The sequence below is a fragment of the Chrysemys picta genome, chromosome 1 (assembly GCF_011386835.1).
Source record: "Chrysemys picta bellii isolate R12L10 chromosome 1, ASM1138683v2, whole genome shotgun sequence".
Classification (NCBI taxonomy): domain Eukaryota; kingdom Metazoa; phylum Chordata; order Testudines; family Emydidae; genus Chrysemys; species Chrysemys picta.
The window spans coordinates 294,659,278-294,685,535 of record NC_088791.1 but is presented as its reverse complement, the minus strand read 5'-3'; the positions used below and the strand labels follow the sequence as shown (position 1 = coordinate 294,685,535).

At 42.4% G+C, this 26,258-nt stretch overlaps 1 protein-coding gene across 2 annotated transcripts in view; it reads right to left on the bottom strand.

Moving 5' to 3' along the window:
- Positions 1–24,186, bottom strand: part of GTF2F2 (general transcription factor IIF subunit 2) — a 133,477-nt gene extending 109,291 nt beyond the window's left edge. Inside the window, exons 1-4 of one of the 2 annotated variants that reach the window (XM_005287171.5) lie at positions 22,080–24,186; positions 18,501–18,574; positions 17,992–18,010; positions 16,776–16,920 (exon numbers count right to left, since the gene is read on the bottom strand). In XM_005287171.5, the coding sequence (XP_005287228.1) occupies positions 16,776–16,920; positions 17,992–18,010; positions 18,501–18,574; positions 22,080–22,214 (373 nt within the window). In that variant the 5' untranslated portion in view covers positions 22,215–24,186. The remainder of the gene's footprint in view (positions 1–16,775; positions 16,921–17,991; positions 18,011–18,500; positions 18,575–22,079) is intronic. The other variant, XM_005287172.5, reaches the window with a different exon arrangement.
- Between the last annotated feature and the right edge of the window lie 2,072 nt (positions 24,187–26,258).

The following is a 26,258-nucleotide window of genomic DNA, read 5'->3' as shown; positions in this document are numbered from 1 at the left end:
TGAGGAACTAATAAAGAATGCATGAATGTGAAAAAACAATGACTTTATTGCCTCTGCAAGCGGTGCTCGAATTGGGGAGGGGAGGGTGGGGTGGGGTGGTTGGTTTACAGGGAAGTAGAGTGAACCGGGTCGGGGGGGGGGGGGAGGTTGGAGGGTTCATCAAGGAGAAACAAACAGAAGTTTCACACAGTAGCCTGGCCAGTCACAAAACTCGTTTTCAAAGCTTCTCTGATGCGCACCGCGCCCTGCTGTGCTCCTCTAACCGCCCTGGTGTCTGGCTGCGCGTAATCAGCGGCCAGGCGAGTTGCCTCAACCTCCCACCCCGCCATAAATGTCTCCCCCTTACTCTCACAGATATTGTGGAGCGCACAGCAAGCAGCAATAACAATGGGGATATTCTTTTCGCTGAGGTCTGAGCGAGTCAGTAAGCTGCGCCAGCGCGCTTTTAAACGTCCAAATGCACATTCCACCACCATTCGGCACTTGCTCAGCCTGTAGTTGAACAGGTCCTGACTCCTGTCCAGGCTGCTTGTGTACGGCTTCATGAGCCATGGCATTAAGGGGTAGGCTGGGTCCCCAAGGATCACGATAGGCATTTCAACATCCCCAACAGTTACTTTCTGGTCCGGGAAGAAAGTCCCTTCCTCCAGCTTTCGAAACAGAGCAGAGTTCCTGAAGACGCGAGCATCATGTACCTTTCCCGGCCATCCCACGTTGATGTTGGTGAAACGTCCCTTGTGATCCACCAGGGCTTGCAGCAGCATTGAAAAGTACCCCTTGCGGTTTACGTAGTCGGTGGCTTGGTGCTCCGGTGACAAGATAGGGATATGGGTTCCGTCTATGGCCCCGCCACAGTTTGGGAATCCCATTTCAGCAAAACCATCCACTATTGACTGCACGTTGCCCAGAGTCACTACCCTTGATATCACCAGGTCTTTCATTGCCCTGGCAAATTGGATCACAGCAGCCCCCACCGTAGATTTGCCCACTCCAAATTGATTCCCGACTGACCGGTAGCTGTCTGGCGTTGCAAGCTTCCACAGGGCTATCGCCACTCGCTTCTCAACTGTGAGGGCTGCTCTCATCTTGGTATCCTGGCGTTTCAGGGCAGGGGAAAGCAAGTCACAAAGTTCCATGAAAGTGCCCTTACGCATGCGAAAGTTTCGCAGCCACTGGGAATCGTCCCATAACTGCAGCACGATGCGGTCCCACCAGTCTGTGCTTGTTTCCCGGGCCCAGAATCGGCGTTCCACGGCATGAACCTGCCCCAGTGACACCATGATTTCCACATTGCTGGGGCCTGTGCCTTGTGAGAGGTCTATGTCCATGTCAATTTCCTCATCACTCTCTTCGTCGCGCTGCAATCGCCTCCTCGGGTGGTCCGGGTTTCGCCTTGGCATGTCCTGGCTCTGCATATACTCCAGGACAATGCGCGTGGTGTTCATAGTGCTCATAATTGCCGCGGTGATCTGAGCGGGCTCCATGATCCCAGTGCTAGCTATGGCACCTGGTCAGAAAAAAGGCGCGAAACTAGTATCTGATGGACCAGGAGAAGGAGGGAGGGCGGGAGGGAGGGAGGGCCGAGTGACGACATGGCGTACAGGTACAGGAACAGAGAATTAAAATCAAGAAAGGTGGCTGTGCATCAGGGAGAAACACAAACAACTGTCACACAGAATGGTCCCCCCAAAGATTAAACTGAAAACCCTGGCCTTAGCAGGCCGTTGATTTCACGGAGGAAGGGGAAGCAAATGAATACAGAACAAATCTATTTTTTACATCTTAAGCTGGCAGCCGACGGCGCAGCATGAGTGATAGCCTCTGCAGTACGATGACGACGGATACCAATCGTAATATACCATCTTCTACCAAAAGGCAAGGGGCTGCTGCTGTGTAGCAATGCAGCCCCACGTCTGCCAGCCCCACGTCCGCCAGCACCCAGCATCGCCCTCGGCCTCTTCTGGGTGCTTAGCAGACAATACTGGGCAATTGGCAGAAAATAGTATACTACGACTGGTAGCCATCATCATCGAAACAGTAGCATGTCTGCCCAGGTGGCCATGATTGACAGCCACTCCAGTACGACGATGATGGGTACCAGTCATAATATACCATCTCCTGGCAAGGGGCTGGTGCAATGCAGCCCTACGGCTGCCAGCCCCACGGCTATTACTCATGCTACACCGTCTACCGCCAAAAGGCAGTTAGCAGCTGCTGCTGTGTAGCAATGCAGTCCCACGTCTGCCGGCACCCAGAGGACATATGGTGACGGTGAGCTCAGCTGAGCTGAGCGGGCTCCATGCTTGCCGTGGTATGTTGTCTGCACAGGTAACCCAGGTAAAAAGGCGCGAATCTATTGTCTGCCGTTGCTGTGACGGGGGGGAGGGGCCTGACGACATGTACCCAGAACCGCCCGCGACACTGTTTTGCATCATCCGGGCATTGGGATCTCAACCCAGAATTCCAAGGGGCGGCGGAGACTGCGGGAACTGTGGGATAGCTACCCATAGTGCAATGCTCCGGAAGTCGACGCTAGCCTCGTACTGTGGACGCGGTCCGCCGACTAGAGCACCTAGAGCATTTTATGTGGGGACACACACAATCGGCTGTATACAACCGATTTCAATAAAACCGGCTTCTATAAATTCGAACTAATTTCGTAGTGTAGAAAAGTCTTCAAGTAAGCTCTACCACAGGTCATTTCTCAGCATTTGAGCAACGTAAGGTTTGTCATTCAGCTAAGACATGGTGGGCAAACTTTTTGGGCCGAGGGCCACATCTGGGTGGGGAAATTGTATGCAGGGCCGGGACAGGGGGTTGGGGTGAGGGAGTGCAGGGTATGGGAGGAGGTGCGGTGTGCAGGAAGAGGCTCAGGGCAAGGGATTGGGGCAGAGTAGGGGTGCAGGGTGTATGAGGGGGCTTAGGGAAGGGTGTTGGGGTGCAGGAGGGAGCTCAGGGCAGGGGGTTGGGGTGCAGGAGGGGTGCAGGGTGTACAAGGGGGCTCCCTGCATGCCTGCCCTGTCCCTGCGCTGCTCTCGGATGCGCTGTGGCCCCTGGGGGAGGGAGGGCAGGCAGAGGGCTCCGCATGAACGGCCCTTGCCGCACCTCCAGGTACCTCCCCCGAATCTCCCACTGGCTGCGGTGACTGGAGGCAAGGGAAACACACGGAGCCCAGGGACGTGTTGCCGGCCACTTCTGAGAGCGGCGCGGGGCCCACGGCATCACAGGGGGCAATCCCGCGAGCCCGGATCCAAAGGGCCTTGAAGACCGTAGTTTGCCCACCCCTGAGTTAAGACTACTGCATAAAAAGGCAACATGCTTAGGCCGTTCACATCATTCTGAGAGGTTTTAGATTCTAGATAAAGTTATCAAGTTCTACAAATGGGACGAGTCAGTTTGCTTTTACTTAGCCACAGAATATGTCCTCAATAGCAGATATAAAACTAGAATTCCAGTCTTAGAAAAATATTCAACCCCTTCCTCATAATTAGGCAATTTGTTTATTATATGTAGCCCATATGTTTTCATAAACATCTTTGGGCCTTCCCTCTCTTTCAGTACTAACTTCAGACACTTGGAAGAAGTACCTTTTCTGCCTAGTTACTAAGCATATTTTATCACTGCAGATTTGTTCAGTCTCATTGATGTAGGAGTAAAAAAGCCAAATCCTATTGCCCAACATTCTGGGAACCTCTCATACATCAAGGTGACTATATAATCTTTAAAGTTATTAAAGTAGACATGTTGCCAACCCCATTCCCCACACAGTGAATCAACTTTCACCACCTAAAATTTATTTTGCACTTTATATCCTCAACATGCCTTATTTGGATTTATACAAGAATTGAAAAGGTTGCTTATCCAAGGCTCAGGACATTCTAGTTAAAACAACAAAAGTGAAATGAAATAGCTTAGTCAGCCACACTCAATCAACTAATAAACATCTATTAATCTTCACCACACCCATTAGGAAGGGTGAGCAAACACCATCCCCATTTTACAGATGGAGAAGCTGAGGCAGAGAGATTTGCCCAAAGTGAGTGAAGGGCTGGTATCATCCATCAAAATGCAGTCTGTAAAGAAGTCAGTTGGAGTAGTATTTTTGGTTTTCTGATAATAGAATGCAGCTTCTTTATGATCTTTGCAAATATTTTGGCATTTGCATTAACGAGATAGATCTAAAAGGCTACTGTTGCTTCTACTTCTTTTGATCATGTGGCTGTCAATGGGTTTTCTCCTCCTGCTGCTATAGCTCCACAGTCAGTGCGTAAAAAATTCAAGTACATAAAGTAACAAAGAGGTATTAAATGAGACCTCAGAGGTATCTTGGACAACAGAATGTGTGACTAAGTGCTAGAATCACAAGAGCACAGACAACTGGAAAGGGTGGCAGGAGCAGGAAGGATATAATTTTCTGGGGCTCTCTCTTTCTCTTTTTTATAACTTTTCGTTTTATTTTTCAGAAATTTCATATTTCATTTTATCCTGGGTGGAAGCCCTGGGGAGTGTCCTGCCCTCTGAGGGGGTTGTACAGATATCAAGAAAAACAGCAGCTTTCAATAACGTGGCAGAAGTTATTTTGTTCAACAACAACAATTGAGCTGAAAACTCAGACCATAATTTAGCCTTACTGTGATTTGAAATAACAACACAAGATGCTAAAAATCTAGAAAACTGAGGAATTTATAGAAAACAAAAAAAGTGATTAAAGTGATGTTAGCAGCATTGCTTTAATGAAGGAGGGGAGAAACATTTTTCTAGGACTGTAATCACTTTCAATAAGTAAAATCTTTTCTCCAAAATTCTTAAAATGGCTGGTACGTCTGAGGTTTCAAAGATGTCAACTGGTAACAACAAACCCTAAGTACAAACTGTGAATATTAATACTGGTTGGTACACAATTGCATGTGAAGTATCTAATACTGCAGTAGTGGCTCTGCATGCCAACTCAGAAAGGGTTTTCCACGGGGGAATTAGCATGGAAAAAGAGACTAAGTCAGTTGTGGAAAAAGAAAATTAAGTAGTTGTGAGGGTGGAGAGACAGTGAGTACGACATATTAAGAGACATGGGCAGATGAAGAGGGAGGAACAGAATTACCTGAAGCTTTGAATGCAATCACAAAAAGCTTGAAATTGATGCACTGGAAAATCTCTAAGAGAGGAGTATCAGTCATAAAAAACTGGCATGGATGATATTAGCAGCTGCATTTTTGTTAAGGGATGTAGCCCACATGTTTTCATATACAGCAAGGGGAAGTCGTGCCTGACTAACCTAATAGCCTTCTATGATGAGATAACTGGCTCTGTGGATGAGGGGAAAGCAGTGGATGTGTTATTCCTTGATTTTAGCAAAGCTTTTGATACGGTCTCCCACAGTATTCTTGCCGCCAAGTTAAAGAAGTATGGGCTGGATGAGTGGACTGTAAGGTGGATAGAAAGCTTGCTAGATCATCGGGCTCAACGGGTAGTGATCAATGGCTCCATGTCTAGTTGGCAGCCGGTTTCAAGCGGAGTGCCCCAAGGTCGGTCCTGGGGCCGGTTTTGTTTAATATCTTTATTAATGATCTGGAGGATGGTGTGGACTGCACTCTCAGCAAGTTTGCAGATGACACTAAACTAGGAGGCGTGGTAGATACACTAGAGGGTAGGGATCCGATACAGAGGGACCTAGACAAATTAGAGGATTGGGCCAAAAAAAACCTGATGAGGTTCAACAAGGACAAGTGCAGAGTCCTGCACTTAGGACGGAAGAATCCCATGCACTGCTACAGACTAGGGACCGAATGGCTAGGTAGCAGTTCTGCAGAAAAGGACCTACGGGTCACAGTGGACGAGAAGCTGGATATGAGTCAGCAGTGTGCTCTTGTTGCCAAGGCTAACGGCATTTTGGGCTGTATAAGTAGGGGCATTGCCAGCAGATCGAGGAACATGATCGTTCCCCTTTATTCGACATTGGTGAGGCCTCATCTGGAGTACTGTGTCCAGTTTTGGACCCCACACTACAAGAAGGATGTGAAAAAATTGGAAAGAGTCCAGCGGAGGGCAACAAAAACGATTAGGGGTCTGGAGCACATGACTTATGAGGAGAGGCTGAGGGAACTGGGATTGTTTAGTCTCCAGAAGAGAAGAATGAGGGGGGATTTGATAGCAGCCTTCAACTACCTGAAGGGGGGTTCCAAAGAGGATGGAGCTCGGCTGTTCTCAGTGGTGGCAAATGACAGAACAAGGAGCAATGGTCTCAATGCAGTGGGGGAGGTCCAGGTTGGATATTAGGAAACACTATTTCACTAGGAAGGTGGTGAAGCACTGGAATGCGTTACCTAGGGAGGTGGTGGAGTCTCCTTCCTTGGAGGTTTTTAAGGCCCGGCTTGACAAAGCCCTGGCTGGGATGATTTAGTTGGGAATTGGTCCTGCTTTGAGCAGGGGGTTGGACTAGATGACCTCCTGAGGTCCCTTCCAACTCTGATATTCTATGATAGTACACATTATCAGTCCATCGAACACTGAATGCCTCTTGGAGAGAGATAAATAATATAGTTATTTTCTGTGCTGTTTATGTTGGAATTCTCTATACTATGACTGTTCAACAGAAACAATTTCTTACATAAGATTAGAAGGTAGAAATTACTAATAGGTGTTCAGAAACCACACTGAGCCATATAAGAAACTAGACAGCTTTAGTTTTAAGAATTTGGTTATTTCCTAGATTTTTCCACCCACTTTTAAAATGAAACATTAACACCACATTTATAACTCAGTGTGGCAGCTTGATCTATGAATATTTCAGACATATAGTAAGTTTAGAGTAAAAAAAAAAAAAAAAAGAAGCAGCAGCAGCAGTATTAGCATTTAACTTGCATCTAGGAACAAGTCATTAGAAAGAGAAAGTTCAGGACCTATGGGGCCAAACTCAAAATTCCACGTAAGCGGGACCAACTCCACCCAATTTACTGGAATTATCCACCTTATACTAGGTTTGAATTGGCTCATAGTGTAAAATCTACACATATCCCATATGTTGGGCCTGATCCTGCTGTTCTGAATCACACAAGTAGCACATTTTTCCAAGCAGTTCTGCCCAAGATCTAACATAGCAAGAAAAGCACTTTTCATCATCCATAAATCAAACGTTTGAAAGTAATGTTAAAATTTACAGTCAGCATTTCTGAGCTACCTGCTGTCACAAAATGATGTAAGGGGCTACTAAAATAGGATGGGAACTGATTTATAGTCACATTCAGAAAAAAAAGTGTACTGCTAAATATTTAACACAATCGCCCTCCAATTTCTGATCCAGGATTGAAACGGTCAAATAATGCTTCTTTCTAGCCCCATGGTGGCTGCCAGTAGAAAGCTCAGAAATGACAATTTTAATCAAACATGTCAAGTCTGAAAGAGAAACCTTACCCATATATTAAAAAACCACCCTCATTTTGCTTAGTGTAGCATATTGGAATATATACAAAAACCTCCAAAAACATCCCGGCCCCACCCCAAAAAAATTACAACTATGATAACTGATGACAAAGACAAGACAAAATGACTGGAAGCACAAATAGCATTGTTGCATAGCAACTGGTGATGCACATATGGTGATGTTTATGGAACACGATGTAGTTCATATTTATTGCAAAAATAAGACCAAAAATCAGCCTAGACAGCAAGAGAAACAATTGTGTTCTGGGTTCCCCGTGCAACAATCATAGAAACCACACCTTCCAGTTACATAGCTTTCGTAAACTGATCTTCAGGAACATTACCCAGGCATTAGTGTTTTACCGAGCAATAGGATATATACACATTGCAGATAACATACACTAGTATCCTTACCAAAAAAGGCTGCATAAGCCAAACCAGCCAAGTAACATTTCTGAGAGGTGGGTATCAGCTATCAACCTACACTAAATAGATACACCTCTACCTTGATATAACGCTGTCCTCGGGAGCCAAAAAAATCTTACTGCGTTATAGGTGAAACCGCGTTATATTGAACTTGCTTTGATCCGCCGGAGTGCGCAGCCCCGCCCCCCCCCCCCCCCCAAGCACTGCTTTACAGTGTTCTATCCGAATTCGTGTTATATCGGGATAGAGGTGTATTTCAATTGTTATTTTGTAGTTGGACAATACAGCAAATTAGGTTGGCATTTTGTACCTGGTGTTTTGGAATGAAGTACAATGCTTCATATAGTTCCACAGAACTGTTTTATAATATACAATGTGTGCAAAACTAAACCGATGGGGACAGGGAAGAAATGCAGAAATGCATCAACACACAAAGCCTAATATGCTTTTAGGAAGCATACAGGTAGGATGAGCCAGATTTTTAAAGGTATTTCAGGGCCTCAAGGTGCAGATAGGCACCTAGTGGGATTTTCACAAGGATTTAGACACCTAACTCCTATTGCATACAACCTATATGGATACATACATATGATCAGTAAGCAGACTTATGTATAGGCACACTGTCTGAATCAAGAACCAAAGTGGGTTTGCTTTTTTTCACCTTCCAGATTTTAACAAACAGTAAGTAACCATCTTTATCATGACAAGAACGAGAACTGGAGGCTCTCTCAGTAGTCCTGGAGTTATGCAACATGATACTATGTGGAGGATCATCTATTATGCCTCAAGCTTGATCCCTTACCCGTTCAGGGAGGTCCACAGAGAAAGAACAAGGTGAAGTAGTGACTGAAGTGCCTTAAATCTGTGTAGCAACCTCTCTCTAGTTACTGTTAAGAGCAGCAATGGCAGACTTCAGAGGCAGCTATATTCATCCCTCCTTTCTCAGCCAGAAAGGATGGTCACTTTCCTGAGGTCCACAGGAAGCGGGGGGAGAAATAAGAAAATATCTTTGGGCTAAAAGAAAGAGGAAGTACTGTACATTTAATCAGTTGGGTTTTTATGAAGTTTTTTGTTTCATTTTGTTTTAAAACTAGTACAGTGTTTAGGAAAGGTGTTGACTTGAAAACACTGGAAAATGAAGTACTCCATTTATCTACAGAACAAATGCATTTCACCCACATTGTTTTACTAATGTCTAAACCTGGACTCAGAAGGAGCATTTAAAATGGAAGAATGATCTCCAGGTCAATTTTGTCTTTGGGCCACCTGCTCAGATTGGCACTTCTACCAGCATTCTTGTTAATTGTAGTGCAGTTTGTGACAGACATTTTTAAAACAGAAACAGGAGTGAGCTCATCAACACATTCCTTGGAGGTAAGGAGATGTAGTGATAATTGGCACCTGGTGGGCTTATCCCGCCTGTGAGCATCACCAAGGGAAGCTGATAAAAGTTTATGAAGTGTTACAACCACCTATAACAATGAAAAGGTGCAAAAGGGAGAAAGCCTGAATTAGGACAAACAAAAAGACCAACTGATATTAATTTAAGACTGCATTAAAATCATGTTTGGTAAACAAGTGAAGTGTGTGGTCAGAAATTAACAGAACAAAATTAGCATGAGGGAAATTAGGCTTACCTGGTGAATAAACTAATGAGGGGATGGGCTATTGTACCCATCATCCCCTTTTGGGGTCCCTAAAAAAAAGATTTTGGGTGAAAGCAAGTACAAGTGCAACTATTGCTGACTGAAAAGAAAAAGAAATAAAAAGAGGAGCAAGCTTCACCATTATGGCTGCCACCCCCACCACCTCCTGGGACATTGAGATCCATCATGAGACCACTGGGCATTTGCCATCCTAATCCTGAGAGATGCTCCAACCAAACCAGGCCAAGAGAGGGACCCAGATGACGTTTCGACTTCCACTGGCTCCAGATGTATCCCAACCACCACCTGGGATGTGAGACTTTCTGTGTGTCCCCTACCCCTTCCCATCTTTTCCTTTCCCACCTTACTTCTTCTCTTTCCTGTCCTTCTCCATTTTCTGTCTAATAAAAGTCTCATTTAAGTTAATCATTTAGCAGCAAGACATTCCCTGGGAAATATCCCTCCCTCTTCCATCCTCTAATTTCACCACTTCAACCAAGCTTCATAATCATCATAGCTGTGAACAGTATTAAATTGTTTGTTTAAAACGCATACTGTGTGTATATCTATATAATACATAGTTTTTTGTCTGGTGAAAAAAATTTCCCTGGAACCTAACCTCCTCCCCCCCCCCCATTTACATGAATTCTTATGGGGAAACTGGATTTGCTTAATATCGTTTTGCTTAAAGTCGCATTTTTCAGGAACGTAACTACAACGTTAAGCGAGGAGTTACTGTACGATGACCACACTCTAAGTACACTTCCTTTTTAAGTAGATCAGCAAATTGAGACTGCAGCTGCTCCCAGCAAGCTCCCTCTGTCCTGAGCCCTGTTGTGTCCCACCCCTGCTCTATGGAAATGGGGTAAGCGAGGGGCAGGAGCAGGGGGGAGGGGGACACCCTGACATTAGCCCCCCTCTCCCTCCGCACAGCAAGCAGGAGGCTCCCGGGAGCAGCTCCAAGGCAGAGAGCAGGAGCAGCAAATGGCAGTGGGGGGAGGCACAGCTGAACTGCCAGCAATTGATAGCCTGCTGGGTAGCTGCAGCAAAGGAAACTTAGGGGAGCGGGGAGCTGATGTGGGGCTGCTGGTCCACCCTGGTTTCAAGCCCCCACCAGTTAGTTGCAACGGGCTGCTCTTCCTGCAAGCAGTGGACAAAGCAGGCAGCTGCCAAACAACATTATACAGGAGCATTGCACAACTTTAAACAAGCATGATCTCAAATCGATCAGCAACGTAAAAACGTTAACCAGGACGACTTTAAGTGAGGAGTTACTATACTTGATTTTTAAACTTAATAAAAATAAAATTAAAGTATAACCAAAAAAAGCATGGAAGGAATGTAGGCCCACATTAGATTTGGATGAACCCTGGTTTTAAATTGAATTGGGATTAATAGCTGGAACTGAGCAATAGACTCACGGCATGCAACCAAAGAAGTCATGAGAAAGAAGAGCTGTTGTGTTAAACTTGTAATGAACCTTCAAAATAGCTAAAGTAACAGAAATAAATATAGTTAATTGGGTACCAGGTGCAGTAAATAATTGGCTGTATAAGAAAAACTCCTTTATCAGGCCTTAGCTAGGGTCTAATAATTGGCAATGACACCACTTGTTTGTTAAAGGGTATAAAAAAGTAAATTCATAAAGGGTTCACACCTGCCTGCCCAAGTTGGAACTGACCAATATGGGTTTAAGCACCCCTGGGTTTTCCCCATTTGTAAGTATCTTAATCAAATACTTATAAGTGTTTTGTTACTGTTTGGAGGTAGTAAACTGCTTATTATTTAGGCGTGTTTAGAGCAACTGTATAAATACCATACAGCCTTTGGATTTAATAAAGGAATTTATCGTTAAATTGGGGCCATGCTAATACCCTACATAAATAACAGTAATTCCAACAAGCACATTTTTTGCTTCATTGTATATCATCACACAACTTATAATAGTCATGTAACAAAAAATCCACACATGACAATTTTCAATGCTCTGGGCTCAGTAAGAAGCACAATTATAGTTTATGAATGCTCACATAATTCACCCATTTGTTGCCTCTTAAACTAAGTTTTTATAAACTCACTGGGGCAGGGGAAATCTTCCTATAAATCTATACAGTGCCTTTGACAACTGGGTTCTCACATAAGAATGTTGCAGGCTCCAACATAATGAATATCAGTATACAAGCCTATCACATATTTTTCATGTTATTTTTTCACTAAACAGTGTTAGTCAGACAGACATGCTGTTAGGTCCCACTGAAGTCAATAGAAGCATGATCAGTACTTGTATCATTAAAATCCTTTTGGATACAGACAAACCATAAAGCAGATGAAAATTGCAACTGTGAAGGGTACATCTACACTGCAGCTCGGGGTGTGATTTGCAAATCTTGTAGACATACCAGTGCTGGCTTTAATCTAGCTAGTTCTCTAAAAATAGTAGCGAGGAAGTGGTAATGTGGACTTCTGCTTGGGCGGCTAATCCCACCTAACCCCGTAGGTACATATTCACTTGAGCCGCCCACGCCACTGCGCTTTCAATGCTATTTAATATGAGCTAGCTAAATTAAAGCTAGTGTGAGTAGTGAGTACACAAATTGCAAATTACATCCCTGGTCCCAGTGTAGACATACCCCACAACTTCAGCAATGCCTCAAAAGTCCCAGTTGTGAAAAAGGCCAATATGATTCTGGGGTGTATTAATGGGAGTGTCAAATGTAAGATATGGGAGGCAACTGTCCCATTCTATCTGGCACTGGTGAGGCCTCAGCTGGAGTACTGTGTCTAGTTTTGGGTGCCAAACCTTAAGAAAGATGTGGACAAACTGGGGAGAGTTAAAAGGAGAACAACAAAAATATAAAAGGTTTAGAAAACCTGACCTACAGGGAAAGATTAAAAAAAACCTGAGCATGTTTAGTCTTGAGAAAAGACTAACATCCTGATGAGTGGTCCTGATGTCAGTCTTCAAATACTTTCCAGGCTGTTATAAAGAGGACAGTGATCAATTGTTCTCCATGTCCAGTGAAGATTGGACAACTAATGGGCTTAATCTGCAGCAAGGGAGATTTAGGTTAGATATTAGGAAAAGCTTTCTAACTAGAAGGGTAGTTAACCACTGGACTAGACTGCTAAAGGAGTGGAATCTCCATTACTGGACATTTTAAAGAAAAGGTTGGACAAACACCTGTCAAGGTCCTGCCTCAGCAAAGGGGACTGGATATGATGACTTCTTGAGGTCCCTTTCAGCCCTACATTCCTATGATTCTATGACATGCACTAGCTACTGTCCAAACATAGAGGAAATAGAGTTCCATGCTCCAAAGAGCATCCAACATACTAAGAAGACAATGAAAGAAACTGTGTAGGGGGGAAACAATACCCAAGCAAAGTAATATGGCTGATGATAGGTATGTCTTGCTACTTACATTTGTTTTCAAATTAAACAAGGCAATAAATTCCTTACCCCTTACCCACCTTTCTTCCCTCCACAATTCAATCTACATCTTTTGTCATAGTAATTTATAGATTCAGCTCCAGTGTCTTTAGGCCACTCTCTTCCAATAAATTAGCAATTCATACATAAGATAAATAATGAAATAGGCATTGCGGGAAAAGTAGATCTGCAGGAAGGATTTAAATGAGATATTAGTGACTTTACAAACCAACCCAGAAAACTGCATTGCATGCATAGAGAGTACCATGGAAAAAGCACAGATTGTTGTAGGGGGAAATGGACAAATTGTGCATCAATGCAGACATCACGGGGGGCGTGGGGATACGTCATAAGATATAGGTTAAGGCTATTTAGGGCTTTGAAGGCTATTGCAAGAAGCTTGAGCCTGATGTGGTATAGAAGACAGAAGTATTCACATTTAGATTCTGACCACATCACCTGAGGAGCATCAAAGATGATCCTAGTGGTGGTAGCATATATAGACTGAAGTGGAATGATGTGTCACAGTGCTTCTTTCAGTGGACTACTCATATAAGTAGAGTTACACAGGTTAAGACTTTACAGAATCAGGATGTAACTGTAAGTTTCACATAAATCATTTTCATGGATTCAGTTCCTATGGCATACACAGATGAATACACAACTAAAAGATGCTAGCTTAGGTTGTAGAAAAAAATGTAATTCTAAGTTAGCCATACATGAATACACAATGCTGCCAGCTTTACTCAGAATATTGCTAGAGTGTGTTTAAAAAAAAAAAGTCACAAGATATTCTTTGCATCATACACAAAGACAATTTTCAAAGGCTTGTAATTTGGTTAAATCAAAACTACCTTTCCCAGCAGAACACCCAAAGGTGCACTCTCAATAGTAGCTATTTCCATGCCAAATTTCAGTTTAATATCCCACGCCATTTTGATACTACAATTGTACAAGACAGGGTTGTAATGATTCTCTTTTACTTTTCCAGTAACAAGGATTCCCCCCCCCCACTTATAAGCAAAAACAGTTTAATCTTATTTTGGGAAGTTTGAACAAATATTCATCATAAAGCACAGACCAAACTTGAAAAATTACAGCAAGTTGTAAGAGACTGAAAAACAGGGGGTCAGAACATTAGCCATTTTACAACTTTAACTATAGTGGTTGCTGCTGCTTTTAGTTTATTAATCAACTTGGCTCTTAAAATTGAAGTTGAGGACTTCCCACTGCCCCTAAACAAAAAGGCACAGGGATATAGATTCCTTCCCTTGTTTGCAGAACTTTTTTCCCCTAAAGAACAAATATGAAATTGAGTAACTGTTTCCAACTCAGAAACAATGCATGATAGAGCAATTATGATCTAAAGTACCTAGGCGAGATCACATCAGAAAAAAATATCAGTGTTGACAACTGAATGAAACAAAAATACATTTGATTTCACCAACTGAATATATGAATTTAGTTTCTAATTTACAGAAAACTAAACCATTCTACCAACCTTTCTGTATACAATGTTAATCAGTTTTCTGTGTACCATGCTATCTTTGCTAACAGAAGCACAATTCAGCTAGCAATTGAATTTGGTTTTATCTAATTACATTGTCTATTATATTGACTTAGCATACTAATCACTTAAAGGAACCCACCCACTCTGCTGCTAACTATGCACTTTATACTAACTTAGACTGTAAAACTTAGAATATTTAGCAATTTAGTGGACTTCCCTTCTGTTTCAAAAGGACATAACCCATTCTGAGAGATCAGAATTGTGTATTTACGACAAGCAGTGCTTCATAAGAAGTAAAGTTGATGATCATTTATTTTATCTTGAAAGACTCCTCAGATTTAGCTAAAACATTAATGCCAAGTTCTGGTCTGGCTTATACTCCAAGACTGCACAAGACATAAATCAGGGGAGAAAGTGGCTCAAAAAACTTTTCTACGCATTATTCTCCATTAAAAATGAGAATCAGTATTTTCCCCTGGTATTTTTTCTTACCCCGCCTTATTGTCTAATCCATTTGAAGTTCTCTAGGATACACCTAGTCAGATAGCAGATGGAAAGTGTATTAGGAATCACTCTCATATAATTACCCACTCTAATGCGGAAATTTAAATTTTCCATTTCATTGCCTTATGACAGACACAATGCGGTCATAAACATGTGTGCCATACAGGGGTATGTTGTATCACCCAGCAGTTCATCGCAATAAGTAGGTCTGTCCCTTAACCCTTTTTTAAAAACAAAACAGTATCTCGGAGACTCATGAACGATCCCATGCATATTTATATGGTGTCAAGTCTAAAGCCTAATTATTACACTTCAAATGTCACTGTTAACTATCCCATTGTTGAGCATTCATATTCAGGCAATGTGTTTATCCACTCTAAAATATAGCGACAGATATTTGGGCAAGATGCAACAGGGGCAGCTAGTTCCTAGCCAGTCTTGGAGGAGTGGAAAATGAAGAATTCAAACCATCCAAAAATCCAGCGTATCCAAATGTATAGTCACCTCTGAACCTGCCCAAAAAGGGGAGGGAAAGCATCATAAACTTTATTTGCCTGTTCAGAACTCCCAAACATTCCAAGATGCCTGAAGCCCCAAATATCCTCTACTAAGCTTTCAAGGCATCCAGCCTTTCTTTTCCCCCACCTTATTTTTGATGATGCTGCCACACATTTACAATATACAAATCTGCAGCACACAAAGTTCGGGGACTACATAACATTAATTTAGTATCAGAACAGCCAACCAGCAAAGGGAAAATATACTGACTATTCCACAAGAGAAAGGAGAGCAGTGAAAGGGAGGGCACTATCATAATTTTGATGTTTCCATCATATAATTTAGGCCTAACATGCTCATAGAACATGGTATCCTGAAAATGCCCCACACTTACCATGTATTGCTACTATAATATCAGTGACCTACACATAATGTAGGTCAAGGAATTTGAATCCAATAGACAAAAATACAGTTATTTTTCATGCGCTCAAATACCACATTATTATCACACTTTCTGACAAAGTGAACAACTGGAAAGTTTGACGAATGACAGTTAATATTCACTGGTCAACAAGACACTATATCAAGACTGATAGAAAAAAATGAACATAATTCAAAATTGTTTTTCATCATACTGTAGCTAGATTCCCGACAAACCTATCCTTTCCTCCAAAAGAAGTGTTGAACAAAGCAGCAGTTTTCTGCTGGGTCATCCTATCAGAAGCACAAGTTGTAATGAAACCCAAAGGTTTTGTACTGTACTCCATTCTTCCTCTCTGATCTGTTCAGCAGGCTGATATTGGAATGTACAATACAATCCTTTCTGGAGACATTTTAGGCCCTTACCTCAATTAAAAGAAGAAAAACAGTCAACTAGAACAACGTGTTATGTGCATGCATGTGACCATAAAACAAAACTGAAAGGTCTTTATTTTAGACCAGGGGTTGGCAACCTGCGGCACGCGAGCTGATTTTCAGTGGCACTCACACTGCCCGGGTCCTGGCCACCGGGGGGCTCTGCATTTTAATTTAATTTTAAATGAAGCTTCTTAAACATTTTAAAAACCTTATTTATTTTACATACAACAACAGTTTAGTTATATATTATAGACTTATAGAAAAGAGACCTTCTAAAAACGTTAAAATGTATTACTGGCATGCAAAACCTTAAATTAGAGTGAATAAATGAAGACTTGGCACCCCACTTCTGAAAGGTTGCCGACCCCTGTTTTAGACCTATCAATTTGATAGTGTCCTTTTAACCAACTATCATGCTGAGATTATGAATCTATGCAAACATGCATGACAGGAATTATATTAACAAATAATTTTCATTCTAACTTACCTGCAGAGCTTTCTGTAAACACTGTTAACGTCTGTCCTCCCACACTTTGCAAAAGAAATGGATGTTCTCTGGGTGCACTGACTGAAGCAGGTTTTCCTCCAATATCATTGATACTTGCAAGATCTTCATTCAAAGTAAATGATACCTAACACCCACAATGAACATAAAATTACTACATAGACCTTTTAACTACATAGATTTTAAAGCTTAGGAAACAGGAAGAGAAAGAAAAATGAAATAGTACAATACAATTTTGAATTTTTCAAATATACATCTGGGATCTAATTTTTAATATACTAATCTTCTGAAATATTTTATTCAACATTTTCACATAGGATTATTTATACAATTTACTCAACAGATTTTTATTATCTCCTCTTGATGTCAGAGAACAATTAATTGCATTTCATTATTTTTAAAAATGTTTGAGAACCTAAGATAGTTATACCTTTCAATGTAGATATTTTAAATGTTTCACACAGCTAACTTCACTTTTGAGAAAGTGTCAGCAGCATATATTACAGCCAACTATGAGCCTGATCAAACCCCAAAGACAACTGGAGTCTCTCCACGTATTCCAGTGAGAGTTAGATCAGACTCTAAGATGGTAAATTCAGCTTTTACCCACTGCTGAATTTTTGCTAAGTCTCTTCCAATTCAATGTATTGGTTGGCTCTGGGGTATACTGAATCATGCTGCTACCTTCTCATCTAACATGAAAGGTAAAATACTTAGTAAAGCTATTATTCATTCAATTGCTAATAAAAGAAATTAATCAGCTCCCTTTGCAGATGAAAAAGACCCTCAAACTCCCTAATACTTTATATTTAACAAAACCAATGAATACCACCAAATATGATATGGTATATTTCTGAACTCTTACTTCTTTGTTCCCAACTTTTTCTGCTTAATATTAATACCTAGCTCTTATATAGCACTTTTCATCAGTAGATCTCAAAGCGCTTTATAAAGGATATTAGCATCATTATCCTCATTTTACAGATGGGGAAACTGAGGCACAAAGCAATAAGTGACTTGCCCAAGGTCACGCAGTAAGCCAGTGACAGAGCCAGTCACCAAGGTCTCCCAACTCCCAGTCCAGTGCTCTATTACAAGTACTATAAGAGAAATTTACACTACAAAGAAATATACATTAAGCAACACTGAAGTTCAAAATATAACACATTTATAGCCTTTGGATTTGATAATTACTTACTTCTGTTCTTCCTTGATTTCTGTAAAAGAAAATATTTAATGTTTTAGTTTCCATAATCTAATTTCACAGGTCTAGCTCCTCTAATAACAGCAGCAACCTCAAATTCTAGCTTTGTTCCTGTCTTCACTCCTGAGCTACCCAAGTACAAATGGGAAAATCAGCAGGAGCAAATAGAAGCAACACAATAGCTTATAAATAAATTGATGGAGATTCTCTATTTAGATGTGCCTATTTCTGATGTCTATGAAATCTGAAATGGTGTTCTAAAATATATCTACACACACCAGTATAATTTTTTGTATTCATACTGTTTATAATGTACACTAATCACTGGGCAGCTATATTTCAAACTTCATAGAAAAAAAAAACACAACTTGTATTTGCAATAAATATTACGCAATATAAGTAGTACTTCACTGCAATACACTACTGTATACTAAAAATAACTTTTTCTACTTCTGTAATAATTCTAAGAATTCCTACCAAAAAAAATATGGTGAACTACTTACTTGGCAATCCTCAGCTTCCCTACTTCACCCCTTCCTGAAGCTTTAGTCCATTGTTGTGACAAGTACTTGGGGACCTAAATAATGATAAATTTCAGGTAACTATACAACAGATAGTTATATCAAAGATTTTATTGTTTTTTTTATTATTTTAAAAAATCCATCTTTTTTATATTGCTTTCTTTGCAATAACAATCAAAATACACTGGAGATTAATATTTCTTTGCTAGGAAAGGCAAAGAGAATAAGTCAGCACCAAAACCTGACCATATCTAAATCTTCCAAAGCCTACCAAGTATCACCTAAGATGTATGGCTTAAATGAGACTAAAAGAGGTGATTACACATTGCAGCCTTAACACTTAACAGGACATCTGAATGACTTGTGGAACAAAAAAGGAAGTCAAGTTTTACCAACCCTAAGGCCATGCACTAAAAAAAGCGTTCATGTACAATGTTCTTTCTATGCTCTTCTTTTGATACTCAGAATACATCAGAAGCTCCAGCAAATCCACTTTTATTTTTAGCTTTGTAGCAATAACTTTCTAGGGTTTTACTAGTACAGTAAAGTCATTCCATATTTGCACTGATATCCACTGTAGAAAATACATACAACTAAAGGATTGGAGTACTTGTGGCACCTTAGAGACCACAAGTACTCCTGTTCTTTTTGCAGATACAGACTAACACGGCTGCTACTCTGAAACTAAAGGATTGCATACTTTGTTGCTTATGTAGGCAGAGCTGCACACCCAATGGGAGAGAGAGAAGCACCCAACACAATGGGAGCCTGATGCATGACTATGGCTCCTAAGTGCTATGGTAATACAAATATTAAATAATAATATTAAGCCACAGCCTGTGATGTATAGGCAGTATCAGTGGGCACCAGTAAGATTTATCTGCCAGCAGCACCAATCAGGCACTTGGTGGGCCTGATTTTCCCCTCACTTATACCAGTGGAAATCAAGCTTTTCCAGATTTACATTTTCACCAACCTCAATAGAGTTCTACCTATTGCTGCCTAGAACGTTCTCTGAAATTTTGGAATTGATACAATATGTTTAAAAGTTGTCACGTTACACACAGAACAAAAAAGATGCCACGAAGTGTAGGGCCTCACTTCACCCAGCTACATCTGTAGTTGTTTACTGGATGGGATTATGCAATCTATCTATAGGCAGACAGGAAATGTCTTACACAATAAAACACCCACTATGGTGGATTTCTTTTAATTTTAGCAAGAACAATTAGGAGGATCAGTTTTCAAAAATCTTTTAACAATCCTGAATATAGTGTACAGAAACATTGCAATCTTTTTCTATAAATAAAATCAGAATTCAAATAATTTAAACTTAGATTTTGGAAAAGGGATTCCCCAGTTAAGGTCTGACATGAGGCCATGAGTGAACTAATAGCGTCTGAACAAAATATATATAAAATACTTAAGATTCTAGAGACATGATCTTTATTCTTGGCTATGTAGATAGGGATAACACTTCTCCCTCACAATTTGTAACATGACCATGTGGGAAAAGAGATGACATAAAGCAATACCATTTCAAAATAAAATACTCCCTAATTAGCACAACCTACTTTTCTATTTTTTGCACTCTAAAAACCTCATAGCCTTAGTTGTACTTACCTTTATTGCATATATTCCTAAAGCACCCACCACTGTAATATCTGGGCTATTATTACCTATTAAGTTGTCTCTCTCTGGGATACTTTCTATACTAGCTCCACACATTCTAATGTGAAACCAGGTTAGCCAGAACTGTTTTCCAACAGGTCTTTTCCCCAGAAATTAATTAATAATTTCAACATTGTTATACCTGGTCTTCATTAGCCAGGGAAATCATGTTGTGAACTGTTGTGGTAAAGCAGCACTACACAAAACATTCTATTGTTTAAAGAGAAATCTTAAAGAGATTCCTAACATGTTGGGGGACCTACTTACAAAAGTTTGCCCTGGTTTAAAAATCCAGTTCAGACCTGAAGCAGGTCTGCTATCTCTCCTTCAGGTCTGAACTGGATTTTAAACCAGGAGGATAGGGGAAAACTATGCATAACCCTACTACAACACTAGCAAACTATATAGCTGTAATTCACAAGTGTTGTAGCAATGGTAGAAAATGTAACATGGGCAGGATTTACATGTTTTTACCATTGTATCATCTAGCCTGTGATAACACAGTGGTAAAAATGCTCAACTAATTGTAGCTTGTTGGCTTAAAAAAGGCACAGTTGTTTGCAGTTACCAAGTTCAGTTCACTACCATCTTCACGACAACACCAAAACACGTTTGAACCATGCTGGGGTACTACAGAGTTGTGGGCTCCCACTATATGAAAGGAAGTACAATGTTACGAAGACCATAGGCTTAGTCAATACCAGCCATGGAAGTCATTTTTAAGTCATGTTAGCACCTATCTGTGACAAATCATGTTTTTAAAGGGTTCTTGCTATCCTTATTCTCCTCTTATTATAGAGAGTGCACCTAGGAAAGTTCTGTTGCTGATAACCAATATCAAACTGGGTCCCCTTTCACAGCCTCATCTCCTCAAACAGATTTGAAAACTCCTTGGTAAGCGTAGGTAGGACCAACTCATTTTCAACAGGGCTTCATAAAACCTGCTAGTCAGAAACTGACACTAAAGAGGAAGTACAAACCCCTGGTGACAAACCCACCCCTTGACCTTGTCCACATCGAGGATTTTCTGAAATCTTTTATTGCTGCTCTAGCACCAGTGCTGCCAATGATGGAGGCAATAGCATAATCCAGCCACTGGCTTTTTTACCACTGTGTCATCTTGAAAATCCTAAATGCAGATATAACCCCAAATTCTTAGAAGATAAAGTACGACGTGAATCCTAGCAGGGTGCTGGCCGGGTGCTGACACTGCTTAGTGAGCCTCATTCATCTCTGCCCAAGAGTGTCTGATAAATTTGAAGCCCTCACCCCAGCTACAGGAAAGGAGAATTTTCATTCTCTTCTTCCTGCCACGGTCTCCTGAATGCTACTGGGATGGAGAGACGATTCCACCATTTCATTCCCTCTCCCCCTTGCCTTGCTAGTGCTCACAGTCTTTGCCAAAAGCAGAGCGGCCGTTACATGCCACTCGTCAGTTTCAGGGTGGCTCCAAAGCGCAGCCACTGAAGGGGCCGGAGTCTCGCAGCTCTCTGGGCACGGTGCCGGGCAAAGCAGTGAGCAGCCCTGGGACCTGCCCGCCGACTCTGCATTGGTTCGCGCGTGGCGAGATCTCCGCAGCTCCAGGGAGACCACACGAGCCTCTGCTTTCCTGCGGCGACCGTAGGGGCCGCCAAGGGGAGTGGGAAAGTCACTCCGCCCCCCCCCTGCCCCGAGCATCAGAAACAGGGAATTGCTGCCGCCCCCAGAAGAATCTCCCCGCCCCCACAGGGACCCCGCCCCGGCGTATTCTCGAGACGAGCTCCGGTCTCGGCCCCAGGGAGGGAAGGAGCCGCCGCAGCCCGTGGCAGGGCCTCCCTCGCGGGGGCAGAAGCCGGGGGGCGGGGGCAAGATGAGTCGCTAGCCCGGCCCGGGGCCCGCGCGGCCTCTCACCTTCACCAGCCACATGCCCGTGTTCTGCTTGGCCCCGGTCAGGTCCAGCTCCCCCTTCTCACTCATGGCGGCCCGGGCCCGGGCGGGGGACGCGGAACGAGCTCGAGGCGCCCGCACACACAATGGCAACTGCATCCACCCGGACGGGAATCAGCAGCTCACCCGTCTACGGCGGCCTCACGCCGCCAAACTTCCGCGGGAAAGCGGAGCGAGGAGGGAGTTCCTCGCCTCCCCCCTCCTCCCCGGGAGAAAAGGGAAGCCTGTGGAGTCTCGCGCTTCCTCTGGTGGGGGCGGGGCAGCAACAGGGCCTGAGCCCGGGGCGCTGTAGTGACCGACACCGCACGGTGGCAGCCGGGTCCTCCTGTGCTGCAGGCCGGGGTGTTTCCCTCGCTGCACGGGGGAGGGAGGAGGTCTAGTGCGCTGCAGTGAGCCCCAGGGTCACCCAAGCTGACTGAGTAGGGAGGAGATGAAAAGCAGCCACTGGCCTTGCCCTTGGTGGATTGAGTGAGAGGCCCCTGGAACAGTTGGGTTATAGACGGTGCTTAATTTGTACTGAAAGAGGTGCCAGGGCTGAAGCAATGGTTTACTTTCATAACTGATATGGCAACCCAGAGGCGTTGGGGTATGAGGTGCCTGAGCTATACCCTGGCACAAACTAAGCAATGGTTATAGAAACAACAAGGTAGCCATTCGAGCAGAAGGAAGTCAGATGCATGCCATTTTTATCAATAATGGTTAATATTAGTACTGTAAAAGTCAGCCACTTCACAGCATCCCCAGAGCCTGGGCAGGACTGGAGAATCATCAGGCTCTATCAACGCAGATTTGGCCCAAAATTCAGGTTAAAGTAGAGTGACCAGATAGAAAGTATGAAAAATCGGGATGGGGGTGGGGGGTAATCATAGAATATCAGGGTTGGAAGGGACCTCAAAAAGTCATCTAGTCCAACCCCCTGCTCAAAGCAGGACCAACCCCCAGGTGCCTATATAAGAAAAAGCCCCAAATATCGGGACTGTCCCTATAAAATCGGGACATCTGGTCACCCTAGGTTAAAGGCAAGCTTTTACTAAAACACTTTGGTGACATTTCCCCAAGTTAAATTAAAACCTCAGTGGGTACACGTGTATTTAAATAAAGTATCACCCACGGCCATGTTTGAAACCCAGACATTGCAACTCTAAAAGCCTGAAAGTGAAATGCAGGGCTTGTCTCCCTGGAAACTAGAACTATGATAACTAAGTTATTTGTAATTCCCATTTTTAGTTATTTCAGTGCAAGTCTTAGTGTGGACACTCTTTGAACTCAGTGGGGAAGATATTCAGCATCTCAAAGAAGTTCTGCACACGGCAGGATTTACAGATGATTGTTAACTGAGGCTTAGGGACTGAGTCTGTGAAGAGATGAGCACAAGGAGGTAGGAAGAGCTCAGCACCTTTCAACACCAGGCCCAGTGTGATTCGTCAAAAAGTGAGCAAATGGCAGAGTTGTGTCTAAATATCTCATGCCATATGCTCAGACTGCTCCTGCTGCTATTTAAAAATGACATGGAATGAATGTCATCAACTCAAGTGACATTTTCAATAATCTGGTGTCATGATTCAATAGTTCTAATATACGTTACTGACGCTACCAAACTAATGTAAAAATTTAAAAAGAGGAATATAAACAAGCCAAGTGCACAAGTAATCAACATAACTGACCAAATTGGGATTATTAGCTAAATTGCCCTGTGAGAAATCAATGTTCTCATTTAAGGTGCTAAAAACAATAGGGGAAAAATCTCGCAATATCACTGGCTCAGCTGGTGGCTCAGAGCTGAAAATGACAAGGCAGAGATTTCCTTCCCAGCTATATGCTACAGGCAGCCTTTCCAGTCCTGTTTCCATGGAAACTACATTAAGGCGAGGCAACAAAGTAAGAAGCATTTTCATTAATTCCTAATTTAAAATCCTAACCTTATGTTTGCCATTCCAGTGTTTCATTCCATGGATGAAGAATCAGAAAGCAGTAGGCAGTAGCTGAGAGTTGGAGCTCTGTGTTTCCATTTCTGCTCCTGTTTATATGCAACAAATGTCAAATCAGGGAAAATAAATTACAAGATTTTAAATTACAGAACATTGACTTCTGATTTTTTCATCCCACCAAGTGGGATCAATAGATTGCACTGTAGCAAGCCTCAGAGAAGGCCCTCCCTTTGTCAGTTTCAGGTACTGTCTGGGGACGGGCAATGCTGACTTATAAAATAAAAATAATCTACAGACATAAATGGCTTGATCCTGTACCGTTAAAATGAATACGAGTTTTGTTGTGGACTACAATGAATTTATGTCTGCTTCCCTCAGACCCAGGAGGATAGCAGGGAAAATATGCTTATAAAAGTTAACCTGCACTGTCAGCAGCCCCCTTGGAGAGGGGAAGGGGTGGCATAGATGCAGGCAGAGAAGTCAATGGCAACAGAGAGGGAGCAGTTCTCAACTATCACCATGGAAGGTGTAGCATACTGTGGGTCGCAGCTTCCTTTCCTAGTACTGATCCACAGAATTTGGAGACGATGTCCTCTGCCTCCTCAAGGGCTTCAAAATTCTTTGCTCCTGGGGACAGTATACAGAGGAAACCCCACAAGGTAACCCTTGTGGTGTCCAAGATTTCTTTATTGCAGTCTTGTAAATTTTAGCTGCCGGATGATTAAATATAGTTCTTGTACTCCCATGGCTAACCCTCCCCCGCAAAAAAAAACAAAACCAAAAAAAAAACGAGGATTTGTTTTACAAATGGTGGTATGTTTAATCAAACATACCTTTCCGGTATTTCCCCTTACTTAGAGGACTCCCCAGGAAAGTGAGCTGTTGTGTGTAGAAAGGAAATAAAACATAGCATACAGTAATTGTTATTTTACAATGTAATGGAATGCATATATATATATTTCTTTTTGCAAGCATCATAGAATTTTTCACATCAGATAAAATTACAGTTAACAAACAGTGCTGACATGGTAGATCAAACAGATCAGATATAATCAGACAAAACTGTAAGTGCTGAATTATATTAAACAGATGGCTTTTGACTTGTGTTTGGATTTATAAGCAAAGTAGATGGTGCTCAGTGAATATTAATGAAAAATATTTCCATAATGTGGGTGTGTAACAATAGAACAGAAGAATCTTGCTCTAAGAGGCAGAAGGACAGATTCATAGCCCCACTGGCTCATTTGTACTGCTTTGCTGGCACAGAGGGACTGTAAATTCAACTTTATTGGCCAAATGAGTTTTTCCATGTAGCGAAAACCTCCAGGGTCCTGTAGAACCATTACACCAGTTCTACACTACCCCCCAGTGTTTAGTGTAAAGCTTATTCCCAGAACAAAAGGGGGCATAGCCAATGTATTGCTATGCCTCAGTGATTATGGCTGCCAGTACAGCTTTGGAGACCACAGGCCATTTAGAGCAGCTCTGAAGCTGCTTAGAATTGTGCTGAGGTCCAAAGCATCCCCAGCCAGCCCCACAATTGTGAAGCAACAAAAAGCCACTTTTATTATTCCCTCCTTTGGGTCCTGTGCCAAGTACAGCTTGACCAGACCAGAGGAATTGTATTTTGTCAGTTCCTGGAAGATAGCCGTATATATTTAAGGAAAGTACAGGGGTAATTCAAATTCAAACATTCAACAAGCTATGTTTTCTTCACTCACTTCTAATTCTTCACACCCTTCCCTTAAAACCTGAGGGTCCTGTCTACTCAACGTGGACATTCAGGATCTCCTGGCAGTTTATTTTCCTCTGCTCACCAATTGGGCAATATTTTATTTCCTCCCTCATCTGTTCCTACGTGCAAACTGTCTGTTTGTTGCTTCTCATCTCAAAGGTGGTTGTATCAATAATGATTGCTGCATGTATGTAGTTCATAAAGGCCTCGGGCAACCTTCAGGATGAGAGAGATTATCTAAATGTAAGATATTATTATTAATAGAGCCTTTAAAAAAATTTCACCAGACCTAGGGATGGGCCAGGACCAGAACACTAGATGCACCCACCAGCTCCTCTTCATGAATTTTGAGGCTCTATCTAGCTATGTTTTTATACATTACCTCTTGCTGTGGAATCTGAGTGGTTTCTGGTTCTGGATGCTGTCATACCTGAGGCATATCTCTGTAAGAGATTGTGAAGGGCACTGAATTTGAACACC